The 17,343-nt window shown below is 26.6% G+C and overlaps 3 protein-coding genes across 13 annotated transcripts; 2 read left to right on the top strand and 1 right to left on the bottom strand.

The window, feature by feature from the left end:
• Positions 1 to 385: 385 nt before the first annotated feature.
• On the bottom strand, positions 386 to 5,426 carry LOC132921044 (DNA helicase MCM8-like). 10 transcript variants are annotated; one of them, XM_060983929.1, is made up of 5 exons: positions 5,054 to 5,426; positions 4,918 to 4,958; positions 1,330 to 1,431; positions 1,052 to 1,270; positions 386 to 977 (listed from the first exon to the last, which is right to left on the bottom strand). In XM_060983929.1, the coding sequence occupies exons 3-5, from the start codon at positions 1,429 to 1,431 to the stop codon at positions 411 to 413; spliced, it is 888 nt and encodes a 295-aa protein (XP_060839912.1). In that variant the 5' UTR covers positions 4,918 to 4,958; positions 5,054 to 5,426; the 3' UTR covers positions 386 to 410. The 10 variants fall into 10 exon arrangements, 9 of the variants coding, with proteins under 9 accessions (XP_060839912.1, XP_060839888.1, XP_060839905.1 ...); XM_060983905.1 differs by having other exon boundaries at positions 5,166 to 5,426; XM_060983922.1 differs by having other exon boundaries at positions 5,169 to 5,426.
• A 137-nt stretch (positions 5,427 to 5,563) lies between these two features.
• LOC132921116 (U4/U6 small nuclear ribonucleoprotein Prp31) lies at positions 5,564 to 10,135 on the top strand. 2 transcript variants are annotated; one of them, XM_060983975.1, is made up of 10 exons: positions 5,564 to 5,771; positions 6,044 to 6,210; positions 6,276 to 6,473; positions 6,541 to 6,745; positions 7,360 to 7,529; positions 7,592 to 7,749; positions 7,826 to 7,966; positions 8,045 to 8,194; positions 8,277 to 8,501; positions 9,894 to 10,135. In XM_060983975.1, the coding sequence occupies exons 2-10, from the start codon at positions 6,084 to 6,086 to the stop codon at positions 10,002 to 10,004; spliced, it is 1,485 nt and encodes a 494-aa protein (XP_060839958.1). In that variant the 5' UTR covers positions 5,564 to 5,771; positions 6,044 to 6,083; the 3' UTR covers positions 10,005 to 10,135. The 2 variants fall into 2 exon arrangements, with proteins under 2 accessions (XP_060839958.1, XP_060839949.1); XM_060983966.1 differs by having other exon boundaries at positions 6,041 to 6,210.
• A 42-nt stretch (positions 10,136 to 10,177) lies between these two features.
• On the top strand, positions 10,178 to 13,553 carry LOC132921109 (putative aldehyde dehydrogenase family 7 member A1 homolog). The gene is made up of 7 exons (XM_060983952.1): positions 10,178 to 10,494; positions 10,551 to 10,767; positions 10,837 to 11,054; positions 11,121 to 11,336; positions 11,410 to 11,772; positions 11,840 to 12,046; positions 13,137 to 13,553. Exons 1-7 carry the CDS (start codon positions 10,315 to 10,317, stop codon positions 13,347 to 13,349), a joined length of 1,614 nt encoding a protein of 537 aa, XP_060839935.1. The 5' UTR covers positions 10,178 to 10,314; the 3' UTR covers positions 13,350 to 13,553.
• Positions 13,554 to 17,343: the final 3,790 nt, after the last annotated feature.

Genomic DNA, 17,343 nt, shown 5'->3' with positions numbered 1-17,343 from the left:
TTGCTGACACCTACTGTTGATGATTTTATTTTTATGCAATACCATTTGAGACTGACTTTGACGCTATTGCACTTTGATTAGTATGTTCAATATTTTCTTTTATGGCAACCTATGAATTTTGAGCAACTCATTTTTATTTATTTAATAAAATATAAATTTATTATGTTTATTAACTTAACAATATAAATTGTTCAGTACATAAGATGGATATTTGACTTTTGTATAACCATATAATAATATTAATTTAACTGCTTTCAATATCAAATATACAAATTGTATTTAATTATATTGTTTATAGAATGTAGAGAGATTTTAGATGGTTATAATAGTTCAAATATTTCAAAGAAATATGTTGTTAGTACAACATAATGAAAAACACATATAATACATTTAAATAAAATACTTTATTTTTACCAAAAACATTTAGCTTTTTGTAATATATCACAACCCTCAGTATACTTTTCTCCACCATTTAAATAAGGCTGCGTGAATTCTCTGTAAGCAATACATAGTCTTCTTTCATGAATATCTTCTCTAAGTATACAGTGTTCCCATAAATATCTAGGTTTTCCATACAAAACTAAAAGTGATCTTCTTGGCATTAATATACGCACAACATCAATTGGATAATTAACATGATTTACAGGAATAGGTAAATATTTGACATTAGGTATATAGTCTACATTATACTGATTACTATATTTGATGTTGTGTGGAGTTAAAGTAAGTACAGTATCAGATTGTAAGCTTAATGTAACAATTCTTTCACCCCAAATCCAGCAATCGTCTACATGAGGATCAATTGATGCTCCCATTTCTGGTCTGTATTCCAATGAACATTGTTCTATTGTAAAATAATCCTTCATAATTGGAATTTGATCAAAACGGTCTTGAATAAACTTTGTGGATAATGGAAAACCATTGAAATTGCCCATTGATAAACGACGCTTTTTAAAGTTACACTTTGGTCCAAAGTTCTAAATATATATATATATATATATTTTTTTAATTAAACTAATAATAATAATAATTAAAAAAAAAATGTATTTACTTGTTTTCTACGACCGCTTTGTGATACATCCCAAGGCATACCATCCAAATTCTTTATAAGCATTGTTTCTTCTTCTTCTGTGATAAACTCATGTTCAATAAAAATGCCATCTAAATAGTATGATGTACCAGTATGATTTGGATGGTTTTTATATTCATATGCATTCCAACCACTCCATAATAAATTGCAGTATAAACAATAAGACGCACTTGATAATTTCTAAAAATTAAATTATATAATAAATACTATATAAAATAAAATTGTGTATAGTAACTAACTTTTAAATTTTCAGAATTAACAGTAGGAGTTAATTTAAATTCTTTTTCACATACAAAACAAGTTCTAACTCCTTTACATCCACACAATTTAGATCTGTCCATCTATAACATTATAAAAATTATAATTTTTATTTAATTGTATTTTATTTTAACTTTTAAATTAATTGGAAAATAAGTTAATAAAAATTGTATGTTTTAGTATTTCAGATATATAACTACTACACAATTAATAATAAATCTATTATAGAGTATATTCATCTTATTAAATCAAATTATTTGTGCATAAAATATTTAAATTTATTGCACGGTCTATTACATTATAAGACCAATCATCATTAGTAATTATTATTTACATTTTCTCAAAAATTATATGATTAATGGATAGACATTTTATTTAAAACAATACCTACCTTAACTTAATTAGTAGTTTAAAATTGAGTCTTTAAAGAATTTTAAATTATGATGTATGTTTACTATGATATTGGACATAGATATAAATATTCTATATTAATGTTTCTTATAATATATTTTACCTAATATAATCTAATAACTATATAATATAACCACTAGGTAGATACAAAATGTAATCATATTTTATAATTAAATATTATAAAAATTAAAAACTGAACAGATATTATTTAAAATAAAGTAGATGCTGAAAGCAAATAGTGTTTGATGATTAATACATTATTTTTTACATTAGGAATTCAAAGTTAAGACAATGCTAAAACCATTTTCATATTTCAAAATAATTTAATACAATTTACTTATTCTAAATTTTAACTTAATTTTTAAATATAAACATAGATATTAAATTCGGTATGCTAATAATATTACAAAAGTATATAAATAATAAGAAAAGATCTATGCTGTAACAGTTTTTAACATAAATATTTATTAAACTTTTAATTCATACATATTGTTTCCTTTTTTAATTATGATTGCTTCATTGTTTAATAAGTCTACTATATTATAGAAATCTAAAGTAGCAATGTTTAACTGTTTTGAAAATAACTTCATTTGATCTATACTAAAGATTCGTTCTATTTTACCATGTCTTTGTAACTCAGCTAATAATTTCCTTGACTGAGCACGAATTCCAGTTTTTTTTATACTTTTCTTAAATCCAAATCCACTAAATTCATCGCATTGAGTTTTTACAAGACTAAAATTAATCAGTTCAATTACTCCATATGCATCTTTTGCAGTCACTTCTTCTCGAAGTTCTACTTTAGCACGTGCTTGTGCAAGTCTGATACAAGACTCTAATTGTCTTACAGTTATTGGAATACCAAAGCTTAAATTTTTAGTACGTAATTCAATAAAAAACTGTTGTAACATTTCTTTGGCTTCATTTGACAGAGTTGGAGATGAAACATATTTTCTCGCATATGCTATATATTTACGTAATTCTGCTTGAGAAATATAATCGCTACTTTTACTAAATTGTGAAAATCGTTCTTTCAATGAATTATTAATTTCATCAGAATTGTTAATATTCTGGGTTTGCTTTATCTTATTTGAATGTATATTAAGCACATGTTCAGTTAGATGTTTATCAGTCAACTCATTGGGTGTGTCTATAAGTAAAAAAATTAAATCAAAACGAGATAACATTGCTTGACTCATTTTCAAATTATCTAATACACTTTTATTCTGGTCATAGTGTCCACCAATTGGATTTGCAGCAGCCATTATAGTAGTTCGGCAAGGTAAAGAACAAATAACTCCACCTTTAGCAATACTTATTGTTTGTTGTTCCATAGCTTCCAGTAATGTATTATGATCTTGAGTCATTTTATCAAATTCATCAATACAACACACACCTTGATCAGCCAAAACAACAGCTCCAGCTTCTAAAGAAAAATCAATACCTTTTTCTCGAGTCAGACTAACAGTTAGTCCAGCTGATGAACATGTACTTCCACAAACAAACACACCTCGTGGTGAAATATTACATACAGACTGAAGCATTTGTGATTTTCCAAGGCCAGGATCACCAATGACTAAAATATGAATATCTCCACGTGTTTGATTTAAAGCACAATTACTTCCACCAAATAGAGAAAGCAACATACCAGCTTTCACCATTTCATGACCATAAATACCCGGACATATTGAGTTTACCATTAATTCAAAAAGATATGGTTTTGAATGGAGTTTTTGGATACAGTAGTAATCTCTCATCGTAAATTGAAATGCAGTACTTGTAACTTTTCCTTTAGATTGGTTTTTATTGTTTTGTATAGATACTACTTCAATATATTGCATAAAAACATTTGATTCTTTATTTTGAGCATTTTGTTTACCAGAATTACATGATTTCTTTTTTACAATACCGGTAACACTAACAACATCTCCAGGAATACAAGTATAAACCAAATCATTTGTAAGTTCACATTCAACAGTTCTGGGCACTCTACCACTTTCTCTCTGGTCATCACTTTGTAATTCTTGAACTCTAATAGTTTGACAGTTAATAGTTTGAGTAAGTGGTGAATTTCTACATATTGAAAATGAACGTATACGGCATACAGAATTGCTACATTGTTTTGGTTTTGAAAATATACCATCAGATTGTTTAATATTTTGAATTGAGCCACAAGTATTGCACACAAATCCTAACCACAAACATTGAAATTTCAAACTACTGGCTTTTATTACAGTCCCGTGAACTAAAATTAGTTTTCCATCAGTATCAGCTCTTAAATTTTTTAAATGAAAAATTGGACCAAAATTTATAATTCTGGGATGAATCATTGGTAAATTTTTGAATTTAGTACAATCATCATGAATATTTTTGTTTAATTCTTCTAATGCATAATGATGAATAGCAAGTCCTAAACATTTCAATGTGTAATTTGGGCGATTCGTTAAAACATCCCAAAAATGTGACCAGACTGAGGTGAAATCTTCATCTTGGTTTAAAGAATCTACATTCAAAAGATATGATTTATTTTCTACAAGTTGTTCAATAGAAATATTTTGTTCGTGTGTATTTAGAAATAATACACAAGCAAAAATACATTTCACTGTTAAGCTATTTTCATCATATTTTTCATTTGGAAAATAAAGCTGCCATCCGTGAAATGGACACTCTTGCAAATTCTCAATATTAATATTCACATCACATTCAACGTTATTAGGATTTTTTGGTTGATTATTTTTATTTGTATACTTTTTCCAATATCTGCCACCTCTCCATTTATTTTGATTAGGATTACTCATAACAGTATTTCACAAAATAAACTGAAAGTAATTAAAATTTAATTTAATTACAAGTCGTCATAAATATGATTACCAATTATTAAATATTTATTATAAATTAATTAAATTTTATAAAATGCACAATATCATGTAGCCATTTTACAAAATATAAAATTTTAAATAGGATCACTGAAAAAAATAAATTAATAAAATAATTTATAAAAACAAATAAATTAAATTAAATCATGTAAACTTAAACAAGAAATTGAAAAACCAATAAAAACAATATATATTAAATAATATAATAAATGATTTAAATGATCTTTTAAAAATAAACCTCAAACATCATATAATTGTATTTGATAAAATAGGTATACTTACTTTGGAAATACAAGGAACAAATCCGATTTAGATATTACTGTCTGAAAAAAAAAATATTTAAGAAATTACATTATAACAAATTACAATAACAAAAAAAAAAAAACAATAAAATATTATCGTAGTAGGTAATGCATACAAATTTTCTGTTGTATTTGTATAATAATAAAATATTTATGCTTTATAAAAATTACACTGACTACTAAACAGTTAAGTTTATTTGATAGAGGGTGACTACTGACTATACTGACCACGATTTAAGATATACCTTAAAGGCTAATGACTATTGACTGTAAACAAATTTGAAATACTTTATACGAAAACTACGGTACTTGCTATAGAAACTATAGTGAACACTGCAACGGCGGCAACGCTATTATAGTACGTAATGATGTACAATATGTACCACGGCTATAGATACTAACTATAGTATCTACATGTACGAAACATGTTGTAATCTATAATTACGTCATATTATATCATTTTTGTTCGAATAATTTATTAATTTGATCAACAAAAATTTGAATATTTTAATAATGTGGTGATAAAAAATGTGCAAGTGGTTTATTCCATGATAAAAATAGTGATAAAAATAAAATATCAAAAATATAGATAAATTATTTGTTTACAAATATTCCATGCGTACAGGCCGTACAGCAGTCAGCAACCTAGCTTATTGCTAAAAAGTAAAAATTATAATTCCATAATTCCAGTTTCAATAACGATGAGTGTATAACTCGTATAAGCATCACGATTGAATATCAATTATGAAATAATGGAGTAATGGATATCACAAATCTCTTCACCGTAGAGCTATATACTATTATACTATAGCTTATAGCAACTAACAACAAGCAGTAAGTACAAATAAACACCATATGTCCATTATGCGAGTATACAAACAATTAGTCAGAAATAAACCATGTTAAAATCATAGATAATTATCTCTTTATTATCTATGGTTAAAATAGAATATATTATTATATTATTTATTATTTTATTATATTATTTGATTTGTAAATCTGTTATACATATGAAAAAATAATTATTATAACAAGTAAATTCTTATCAAAAAAAGTATTTATAATGTTATAATAACTTTAATTAATATTGATGTTTTTCTTAGTAGTTTTTAATAAAAATAATCGGAAGACTGAAAACATTTTAAGATGTCTCTGGCAGAAGAGTTACTTGCAGATTTGGAGGAGGATGGTTTTGATGATGGTGAGCTAATGGTCATACAAGAGGAGACTCCTAATGAACTGCAAGAAAACGCTTTGATTCCTAATCAAACTGGTAATTTTTATTTAATATATTATTTACATACACACAAAAAAATTATTTTTTAAATCCTCTTGTAGATTTTAAAAATGCCAAAATCCGCGATCTTGCTAAATTACGAGATTCCGAGCGCTTAGTTAATATAATGCAGCAGATAGATATATTCCAGAGCAGACAAAGGAGAACTGCAGACGAATTAGGACCTGTAGAGTCTGATCCTGAATATCTCTTAATCGTGGATGCAAACAATTTGATTGTAGAAATGGATGATGAAATTCGTAAGATATTTAAAAATTTAATGTATTGAGAAACATGTATAATTACTAATGGTTATTATTTTTTCAGTAATCATACACAAATTTGTTCGCGATAAATATTCAAAACGATTTCCAGAATTAGAGTCCTTAGTGGTTGGGCCATTAGAATATGTACAGACAGTTAAAGAACTAGGCAATACACTTGAACAATCAAAAAACAATGAAGTACTTCCAACATTTCTTACTCAAGCTACCATTATGGTTGTTTCTGTTACCGCTTCAACTACTCAAGGGTAAAATTAAGAACTTATACTCCGCCCATAAGAGAATGACCCTAATAACTTGTCTATTACGCTGTGCATTAGTTCCCCCTTCATATATACCAGCACACCTTTCAGTTGGCGGTCAGTGACAATCTCCGAGATGTAACAATAACATTGAAGTATATGTAATAGTGGTTGTAATTGTTATATTATAAAATCAATGGCATTTGTTAAATTATTATTTATATAAAAATATATTATAGAACAGAGCTTACTGTATTACAATATAACCAATGTGGGGTGACATAAAATATTTATTACTTTGTTGAATAGGATTGTTTGCTTGTGGGCCGAAGTATAAAGACATGTATTTAAAGCTATTAAAAATTAATTTAATTAATTTAATCACATTTATTATAAAATTATTAAGAAATTGTCGTTTTTATTTATGCAACAAATAATATATTTAGATTAATTCTAAATCTCATGCTTGTTACAATCTATAAATGTTTATTGCTTATACAATTTTTACATAATTTTAAATCTCCAATCATTGAATATTGATATAGATAATGTAAATTATTTCTTAAGACTGTTCTTATTTAACATAAATTATATAAACTTTAATTTTTTATCTTTTTTAGACAACTTTTAAATGAAAATGAGCTTTTTGAAGTTCGTGAAGCTTGTGATATGGCTATTGACCTTAATAAACTAAAATTGAAAGTTTATGAATATGTCGAGAGTAGAATGACGTACATAGCACCTAATCTTTCTGTTATTGTTGGTGCATCAACAGCTGCAAAAATTATGGGTACTTTATATAGATTTTCACATATATTTTTAGTAAAGTAACATATTTTTATATTTTTCTAGGGGTAGCTGGAGGGTTGACAAATTTATCAAAAATGCCAGCCTGTAATGTTTTATTATTAGGGTCTCAAAAAAAACTTTTATCTGGTTTTTCACAAGTTAACGCAATGCCGCATACTGGTTTTATTTTTCATTGTTCTTTAGTACAAAACAATCCACCAGTAAGAAATTAATAACTATTAAAAAATACATTGAAGTTAACAAGTATATTTAATTTAAATTAATTATTTTTTATAGGATTTACGAAGAAAAGCAGCTAGGCTTGTTGCGACTAAAAGTACACTAGCAGCACGAGTTGATGCTGCTCATGAGAGTCTTGATGGACATATAGGAATGACATTAAAAGAAGATATTGAAAAAAAATTGGACAAATTAACGGTTGTTAAATATATTTTAGATTTGTTCTTTTAAAGTTATAAATAATAATTAATTATGTATAATACTCGAAATCTATAGGAACCACCTCCAGTTAAGTTTATTAAACCTCTACCCAAGCCGATAGACCCAGGTCGAAAGAAGCGAGGTGGTAAAAGAGTACGCAAAATGAAGGAACGTTATGCTGTTACAGAGCTACGTAAACAAGCAAACCGAATGAATTTTGCAGATGTAAACATTAAAAAAATAAATATATTTAAAACAATTAATATTTACTTATATTTTTCATATACATATTTTTACTTAAATTAAGATTGAAGATGATGCATATCAAGAAGATTTAGGATATACTCGAGGAACCATTGGAAAATCAGGAACTGGAAGAATTCGACATGCCCAAGTTGATGAAAAAACAAAAGTGCGAATTTCAAAGACACTTCAAAAAAATTTACAAAAACAGCAAGCGTGGGGTGGTGCTACTTCAGTTAAAAAACAAGTATCTGGTACTGCATCTAGTGTGGCCTTCACTCCTCTTCAAGTAATATATAAATATTTATATTACATTACATTTTTAGTAGGGATTTATAAAATTATAATATATGATAAGATATAGAAAGATGATTTAATTTATATTTTTAAATGTTTTATTTTAATGTGCACAATTAACACAGTATAAATAAATTGAACAAATATCTAAATTAATTAAAATATCAATGTATTATAAACTATTCATCAATACTGCAACGATGATTTAAAATGAAAAAAAAATAGTAGTTTATATTTTAAAAAGTCAAAGAAAAACCTGGTGTTACTCAATTATCTGTAAAAAAAACAAATTATTATTTTTTAGAAAAATGTATTAATTTAACAAGATAAAATTAGTATGATTATTTTATTGCAATTACTGGGTTTTTCATTTTGCTATATTTGAATTATAGGTAAAAAAGACCTACTATTTGTACAATATATAAAATATTTTATTTACTTATAAATAATTGAAAAGTCATTGTTTAATAAGGTTTTGAATGAAAAAATGTGCCACATTTTGAAGATTGTTTTTAAATGTTACTATTTTACCAAGTTTAGTTATTTAGTTATAATTATATATTTTCTTACTCTACTGTGATTAGTGGTAGGCAATTTACAGTGGCAAAGCGTCATAGGAGACAATGAGACAACGTCTATCCACTAAGAAATTAGAACACAGGACAAATAATTTTGTTTTATAAAATATTTACAAATTTTAACGTCATTTATATTATAAAAATGATATATGTTTTAATATTTGTTAAAATTGGTTTTTCGTTGTACAGTTATAGTCTTTAAGAATTATTAAAATAGATTAGATGCACGTGATACTGCCGTGCGGGTCATTCCAAATATTATATTATTATATTATGGGCGCGCGGGTACAGGGTGGATTTTAATGTAAGTGGGGTTTACTATCTTCGCTATGAGACACGTCTCGCTATTCGGATTTCTTCAATTATCGAAATTGCCATCGCGTTGTCACGCCATCGTCCCCTGTAAATCGCTATTACTGATAGCCAATAGGTACCTACGTGTTTCTTAATATTGTAGTTTATCCTCATGGCTGATGATTTAATTTATATCATTTTGAACGATGGAATTATTAATTACTCATATGAAAAATATGTATTATCAAATAGGTAGGTAAAATAAAAAGTGAGGAATCCAAGTGTATTAGTGTCATTTTATTCAATGTCTCCCCAACTAAAAACTTAAACTTCGCCACTAGTAATTTAATTTAAATTAATGTTTATTAATATTTAACAATGATTTACCTTATAGTTATGCTTTATAAATCATACTAAATTAATTAATTAAATTAATGTTAAAATATTTTATACATTTTTAGGTAAAAATAATGTTTAAGTGTAATTCATTTTAAATTTTTTTCTCTTTTTAGGGATTAGAAATAGTGAATCCACAAGCAGCTGAAACTAAAAATTCTGGCATAAATTCAGCTAGATATTTTTCCAATACTGCAAGTTTTGTAAACGTACATAATAAACAATAATTTAACCTAAAGGTGTCATTTTATTTATGTAATAAATTACTATTATAATTTTTTTTTTTTTAATCAATTGTTTCATGATTGTGAAAATATCAAATTATTATGAATTTAATAAATATTGTTCTATATACAAAGGTTAAGAGTATATTTTACTGATAACCTATTTTTGATAAGATAAACAAATATCAATGTAACAAGTTTAGCAAATAAGTTATTATTCAACAGTTTTTAATTATCTAAGGACTGTTAACATAATCCAAGACAATATCTACTTTAATATTATTATTGTACGCCTATAAAAGTTTAAGCGACCATGTTTTGTTTAAATGTTCGTTCTCTAAAACATCTTAAGTTTCTGAATTATGTACATTTTTGTCATAGAAAAAGTAGTGGTTTTTTAATAAACGATAAAAAGTATTCATTTCTCAAAGAACTTGGTTTAAATGAAGAAAATTTAGGTGTGTATGATGGAAAATGGGATGCAAATGGAAATGTTAGTATAACATAAGGGTTTTAGAATTATTTAAATGTTTATAAATTATTCAACAGATTACTACATCGTATTGTCCCGCAAATGGTCTACCAATTGCTTCAGTACGTAATGGTAATATTGAAGATTATAATAGATGTGTGTCAAATGCTCTTGAAGCATGGGAGATATGGTCGGATATACCTGCTCCAAAACGTGGTGAAATTGTTAGGCAAATTGGCAATGCATTTAGACAAAAATTAGAGCCACTTGGAAAATTGATATCATTAGAAATGGGTAAAATTATAATAATAATTGTTATTGTGACTTGATTTCATAATTTAACATTTATTTTTGTCTTTTTAGGTAAAATTGTGGGAGAAGGTATAGGCGAAGTTCAAGAGTATATTGATATTTGTGATTATGCTGTTGGTATATCAAGAATGTTTAATGGATCTATATTTCCTTCTGAAAGACCAAATCATATGATGTTGGAGCAATGGAATCCATTGGGACTAGTAGGAATTATTAGTGCATTTAATTTTCCTGTTGCGGTTTATGGTTGGAATAGTGCTATATCCATGGTATTCTTTATTTTTATTTTTAATAATTAAATATAAATTAAAATATCTAATTATGTTAAATCATAGGTATGTGGTAATGTTGTAATTTGGAAAGGAGCCCCAACTACTTCTCTTATTTCAGTTGCAACTACAAAAATATTAGAATCAGTATTAGAAAAAAATGATATTCCGGGAGCTGTTTTATCTTTATGTACTGGTGATGTTGATATTGGGGTATCAATGGTTAATGATAAAAGGATAAATTTAGTTTCTTTCACTGGAAGTTGTTCAGTTGGCCAAAAAGTTAGTACAGATTTTAATTTTATTCTTTTTGTGCCTAATTATATTAATTATTATTGAAAATATATTAATGTAGGTTGGTATGGACGTGCAAAAACGATTTGGTCGTGTGTTATTAGAATTAGGTGGTAATAATGCTATTATTGTTACTCCTGATGCTAATCTTGAAATGGTATCACAGTCTGTAGTTTTTGCATGCTGTGGAACAGCTGGACAAAGATGTACCACTACTAGAAGATTAATTTTGCATAAATCAATTTATAACACTGTCTTGGTAAATTTAGTTAAGGCATATTCTAATGTTTTAAAAAGATTAGGAGATCCTCTTGATATAACTACTCTTTATGGCCCCATGCATTCTTTAACTGCTGTTAAAAACTTTAAACAAACAATAGCTGAGGCTATTGAGGCTGGAGGACAAGTTGAATTTGGAGGAAAAGTAATATTTAATTTTATTATTAATTAATGATATTATATAGTTTACAAAAATTATATTTTAAATATAGGTCTTAGATAGATCTGGTTATTTTGTAGAACCTACTATTATATCAGGTTTAAAGTATGATTCACCTGTAGTATGCCGTGAAACGTTTGCTCCTATTGTCTATGTATTAAAGTATGATACTTTGGAAGAAGCTATTGCATGGAATAATAGTGTAGATCAAGGATTATCATCTAGTATTTTCACTAATGATGTTGGAACAGTATTTAAAGTATGTATAAGTATAATTTACATACATTCTGTGTTCAAAGCGAAACATATACTTACAATAATATGCAATCAGACTTGTTCATACATTGTCCAATGAGAGAATATGCCAGGACTGCTGATGTTGAATGAAGTCCATTAACTGGTCTGTCATATCCCTTCTGTGCAAATCTAATTTTGGTGGTGGATGAACAAAACCAACTGGTTTAAGTTTGACATGGTACGGCATGTTCTCTCTTGGGACAGAGTATTGGAGATACCACTAAATATCTCAACTAGATGACCATCACCATGCATTGGAATTAAAGTTAAAATTGAATACTGAAACATACAGTTTGAAAAATATCAGTGTTTTTACCCTTTGGTATGCTTATCTTGCAATACTACTTTCTTTTTTTTTAATAAAAACTCATTTTTTCCAAGTTTAGATTTCTTAAAACAATTTTTGTATAAAAGTTATTTTTTTAACTTATAAAATTTATGAGATTAAACCAAGTTTTAATATACATATAAATTATTAATTAGTTTTTAATACTAAATAGTTTTCATAATTTACCCCAAATTTACTCCCTTTTTGAAATAAGATAAAAAAAATGGTTAAAGGTAATAAAAAGTAACATATTTAATATTTGTTTTTTTTTTTATTATTATCTAATCAAGATAAGTGTTCATTTACCTATGACTTCTAACCTCTCAGTGATAAAATATAAATAGTAGTTACTACTTCAATGATTTCTATGATCTTAAAAATGTGATAAATATTTATTTTATAACAGATTATTTGTAAATTTTGACATACTAATTTTGCAATTAGAATTTCAAATATAAAATAGACATTACTATTGAAAAAAAAATTACTTGTATTATACATGCATGTACAAAAGGGGTTAACATTTTGAAATTTTCCTAAAAATATGTTTAAGATATTCCATTTACCTCCCAGAAATGGCAGAAACCTATTTCAATTAAAAATAATCCAGCTAAAATATTTAGTGATACCTCTAACATAAACATACGGAATATTTTAACAGTCTAATATGAATTATTAACATTTATAAATGTTATTTATTAATCTTAATAACTTTTTTGTTTAGTGGATTGGCCACAAAGGATCAGATTGTGGTATTGTCAATGTTAATATACCAACAAATGGGGCAGAGATTGGTGGTGCATTTGGTGGTGAAAAGCATACTGGTGGCGGACGAGAGTCTGGTTCAGATTCTTGGAAACAGTATATGAGAAGATCAACTATTACAATTAATCATGGATCTGGATTGACATTGGCTCAGGGCATTAAATTTGAATAATATAATTTAATACCCATATTTTAAATGTTAACTATAAATATTATATTATTTATATTTAATTATAACTAATTAGCAATTACCAAGATGATATTATTTGTAATTATTTTAAACATATATTGTATTCAAATCATATCATAATTGGCTATTGTTTATGACCATGGCAGTTAACAGAAATTTTGTAATAAACATTTATATGTATACAGATTTATCATTAAAAATATTTATTTTATTATTAGCTATAAATTACAATAAATGTTCAAGAATAAGCCTCAATAATTCCATAAGTAGCAGTTATTCTTGCTTAGTTACAAACACTTTATGAAACCAATCAAAAAAATTGAAGCACTTTTATGTGCATTATAGCTTACAGCCAGTTTGACATATTATACAAAATTTTGAATGCACATGATATTTTTAAATTTTCAAATCATCGGAAAAGGTAATCAAAGATTGTCAGTTGCATTTGACCATTTTTTTATGGTAAGAGATAACAGTAAGTGATGGTTAATCGAGTTTCTACAGTATTAGCATTTTAAAAACAAACACATAAGTAAATTAATTTTAGCTTATGATAGTTTTTTTGATTGGTGTTTACAAACACATAAATATATAATAGGCATAGGGCATAGGCGCAATTTCAATAAAAAACTGAGGGTGCTTAATCTCTTTATTTTCCGGGCATAGTGTTGAATAGTTAATGATTATAATAGTATAAAAAAATTATTTGAGGGTGCTAATACCCCCCTTAGCGCCCCCCCCCCCTATTTGCGCCTATGATAATAGGTATATTATATAGTTATATAGGTGTATATTACCTTATATTATATTACCTATCATTATTATCAAAGGTATATATTATATACTATATACTACACATTACACGTCAATAGAGGGACGTCAGTCATACGATTAATTAAAATCACGGACTAAGATATATCTTAGTCCATGGCTAAAATAGCTAAATGTAGAGTAAACGTTAATCGTCAATTTTATTTAATAATTTATTTATTATAGCTCATTAAGGTCAAAACTGGTGGGAGGATCCTGGGGTCCGATCCCCCCCTCCCCCGAAATTTTTAAAAGTAGAAACATTTTAGTGGTGAGTTTAGTTTATATTGATTATTGACAATACATTTTCAGAACCTATTTTTATTTAAAAAAAATGTTGGACCCTCACCCAAAATTGTTTTCAGTTACGGCCTTGTGGCTCATGAATAAACATAAATTGTCAAAAAATACTTCGTTGTGTGTTTGATTAAGTCTCCAAACCAATTAAAACGTATCTACCAAAACAAAAGTTTTCTTGCAGCGGGAGAAACCCTTACTAAAGAAAGAACATTAGTGTACAGGAACGGACTTAACCTAACCCAGGCATGTAAATAGGTGCTTATTTTTTTGGAGAGGGAGGGGTGATTACTCCTATCGTCTCCCGACCCACCTAGATTATGTATCTGACCTAATCTAACGGTAGTCAGTAATTCATTTTTGAATAATTAAAAAGTAAGAAAATCGATTATGTCAAAAACTGTTAGGTATTCAGTATTCCGTAAAAAATCATTAATTTTATTTTATTTTCTTACTAATTATTAAAAAAAGTAGTTACTAAGAATTTTTACTTTTGACCCCCTCCCCCACCAAGGCCAAAGTACCAACTAGATTCACTTTCTAATTAATATAAATATGTCAATGATGAAAATCTAAGCAATTTTACATATTGTTATTAGGTACTTTTAAAGGCGATGACACAAAACTACACATACATTTATAAAATTAATACATTCATAGCTCCATTTCTCAGAATCTAAAATGAGATTAAAAAATGGCTATTACCTATTGTCTATTATATAATAGTACCTGATAAATAGTTACACAGTACTCAGAAAATACATATAATAGAAATCTATGCTTTTTGGTAAATTACTGTATAATACTTAACCTATCAGGGGCTTTTGTGGCTTTATATGAGTCACTGAAACTGCAAATTATTATCATATTTATGATGAAATAGTAAATACTATTTTTTCTAATATGTTATATGTATAAGAATAAGATAATATTGAACCTCACCCTTGTAAGGCTCATAACCAGTGAAAAAGTGCCTTAGTGGGTTAGTGCGTTTTCAAAAATATAATTTTACCAAAAGGCAAAAATTACACAAATAATAATTCTAATTAGTGCTAAAATAAATATAAACAAGTATCAATTATTAACTATTAGATTCTGAAAGAAGTGAGGAATGTATTGATTTTACAATAATGTATATATTTTTTATTTTTATTTATTTTTGTGTCTGTCATCATGTTTTGTAGTAGAAATAATGCTTTGATTTTTGACTTTAGCCCGTCTTTGAAAAGGAAAATTCATCTAGTTGGTACTTTAGGGTGTCAAAAGTAAAAAATGTCTAGTAGTTTTCAAAAGCGTTAGGAAAAACGGGAATTTTTACTCATAGTCAGTTTTCGACAAAATCAATTTTTTTATTTTGCTGAAACTCGAAAACGAATCATTGTAAATACTTGAAATTTTCTCCAAATGTTTATATTAGGGTTATTTATAGATAATTGAAATTTTCGATTTTTCTAAGTTTTTTTTTTGAAATGACAAATTGGCTATCCAAAAAATCTTTGAAATTTAATACAAGGTTTATTATAAGTTGTACTTATTGTGATAAAAAAAAGTCACAATTTTCATTTATAACATTTAAAGTTTAAATGTTTACGAAATATATCAAAATCACGAAAATTTGCAAGGAATTTTGAAGTTGAAAATTCGTAAAATTTTTGTGATTTATATACCTATGGTTATCCATAAGTTTTCCTTTAAGTAACTGTAAAAAAAATTCCAGCGTCAATATAGAAAAAAATGTATGTGTGTATGAAATTTAATTTCATTTAATTTTGTTTTTAAAACTCTAAAATTTTATTTTTATTTCATAAAAAAATAACGATATATTATACATTCCAATTTAAATATAGGTAATAATATAATATATCCTACTAATTATCATAGACTGACAAATAATCTCCGTTCAGAATCGTTGTTCATGTACAATGATACCTGTCATTGCATTCAAATTTAACATATCCATTGACCATTATAGTGACCTATATATACGTCTATACAGCAGAGCGATACCCACTAACCCCACACCCACTTGCCTACCTTTTTAGTGGTATTGTTTACTTATAGTACTTAATACTTAAACATAACAAGTTTAATGTTTATCAAGGCACCGGCATAGGTACGCATTCATAGAAAAAATATCGACTTAAATTAAAATAAATTATTCTAAAAGGTACTTCTTGTGTTGTTAGTGTTTAAAAAAAATATTTTGCTATTATTATTATTTTATTTATTTCTATATCACTATTTGCTACTATATATAATATAATTAACATTTATTTTCTTTGTAAGAGGTACCTACCAATAAATTATAATAGTACCTACCTATTAATAATATATGATACCCGATGATCTCTAATTAATTAGGTATACCTATTTTAATTTTTAGTAATATATTTGTTTATATTTTAGTAGGTAGGTGTAAATTACAATTACAATAATACAATGAGTTAAATTATCTGTTATCTAATGATTATTTTAAAAAAGATACTTAAAATTTGGTCAAATTTATTGAAGTGTTACCGTAGATACTTAAGTATGGCGTCACTGCGTCAGCCATAGTAACCTAACCTCAGGTGTAAGATTTTAGATCAAAATATTATCTATACCTATTCAAAAAGTGATTTCAAAAATTATTTTTACTGTAGTTATTGATTATAAAGAAAATTCATCCTGATTACTAATTATTTTAATACTTTCCTTATTCATTAGTATTTGGTAGACTGGTGTAAAAAACTACTCTTCTGTTTAACTATTTAGCGTATTAAAAATATTGATTTTGAATTTATAACAGATACCCAGAGGAAACATTAAAAAGGACAATTTATAAGTAATCAATTTTATTATTAACTAGGCCATGCGTGAATGCGTAATG

This window comes from Rhopalosiphum padi, chromosome 1, assembly GCF_020882245.1.
Source record: "Rhopalosiphum padi isolate XX-2018 chromosome 1, ASM2088224v1, whole genome shotgun sequence".
Classification (NCBI taxonomy): domain Eukaryota; kingdom Metazoa; phylum Arthropoda; class Insecta; order Hemiptera; family Aphididae; genus Rhopalosiphum; species Rhopalosiphum padi.
This window is presented reverse-complemented; position numbering and strand designations above follow the sequence as displayed.

Bases quoted from the DNA above. Each gene is read 5' to 3' on its own strand.
- LOC132921044 (XM_060983888.1), bottom strand. From the start codon at position 4,557: ATGAGTAATCCTAATCAAAATAAATGGAGAGGTGGCAGATATTGGAAA.
- LOC132921116 (XM_060983975.1), top strand. From the start codon at position 6,084: ATGTCTCTGGCAGAAGAGTTACTTGCAGATTTGGAGGAGGATGGTTTT. The intron at 6,474-6,540 runs GTAAGATATTTA...TTATTTTTTCAG, and splicing joins AGAAATGGATGATGAAATTC to TAATCATACACAAATTTGTT. The intron at 7,967-8,044 runs GTTGTTAAATAT...CGAAATCTATAG, and splicing joins AAAAATTGGACAAATTAACG to GAACCACCTCCAGTTAAGTT.
- LOC132921109 (XM_060983952.1), top strand. From the start codon at position 10,315: ATGTTTTGTTTAAATGTTCGTTCTCTAAAACATCTTAAGTTTCTGAAT. The intron at 10,495-10,550 runs GTTAGTATAACA...ATTATTCAACAG, and splicing joins AATGGGATGCAAATGGAAAT to ATTACTACATCGTATTGTCC. The intron at 11,055-11,120 runs GTATTCTTTATT...GTTAAATCATAG, and splicing joins GGAATAGTGCTATATCCATG to GTATGTGGTAATGTTGTAAT.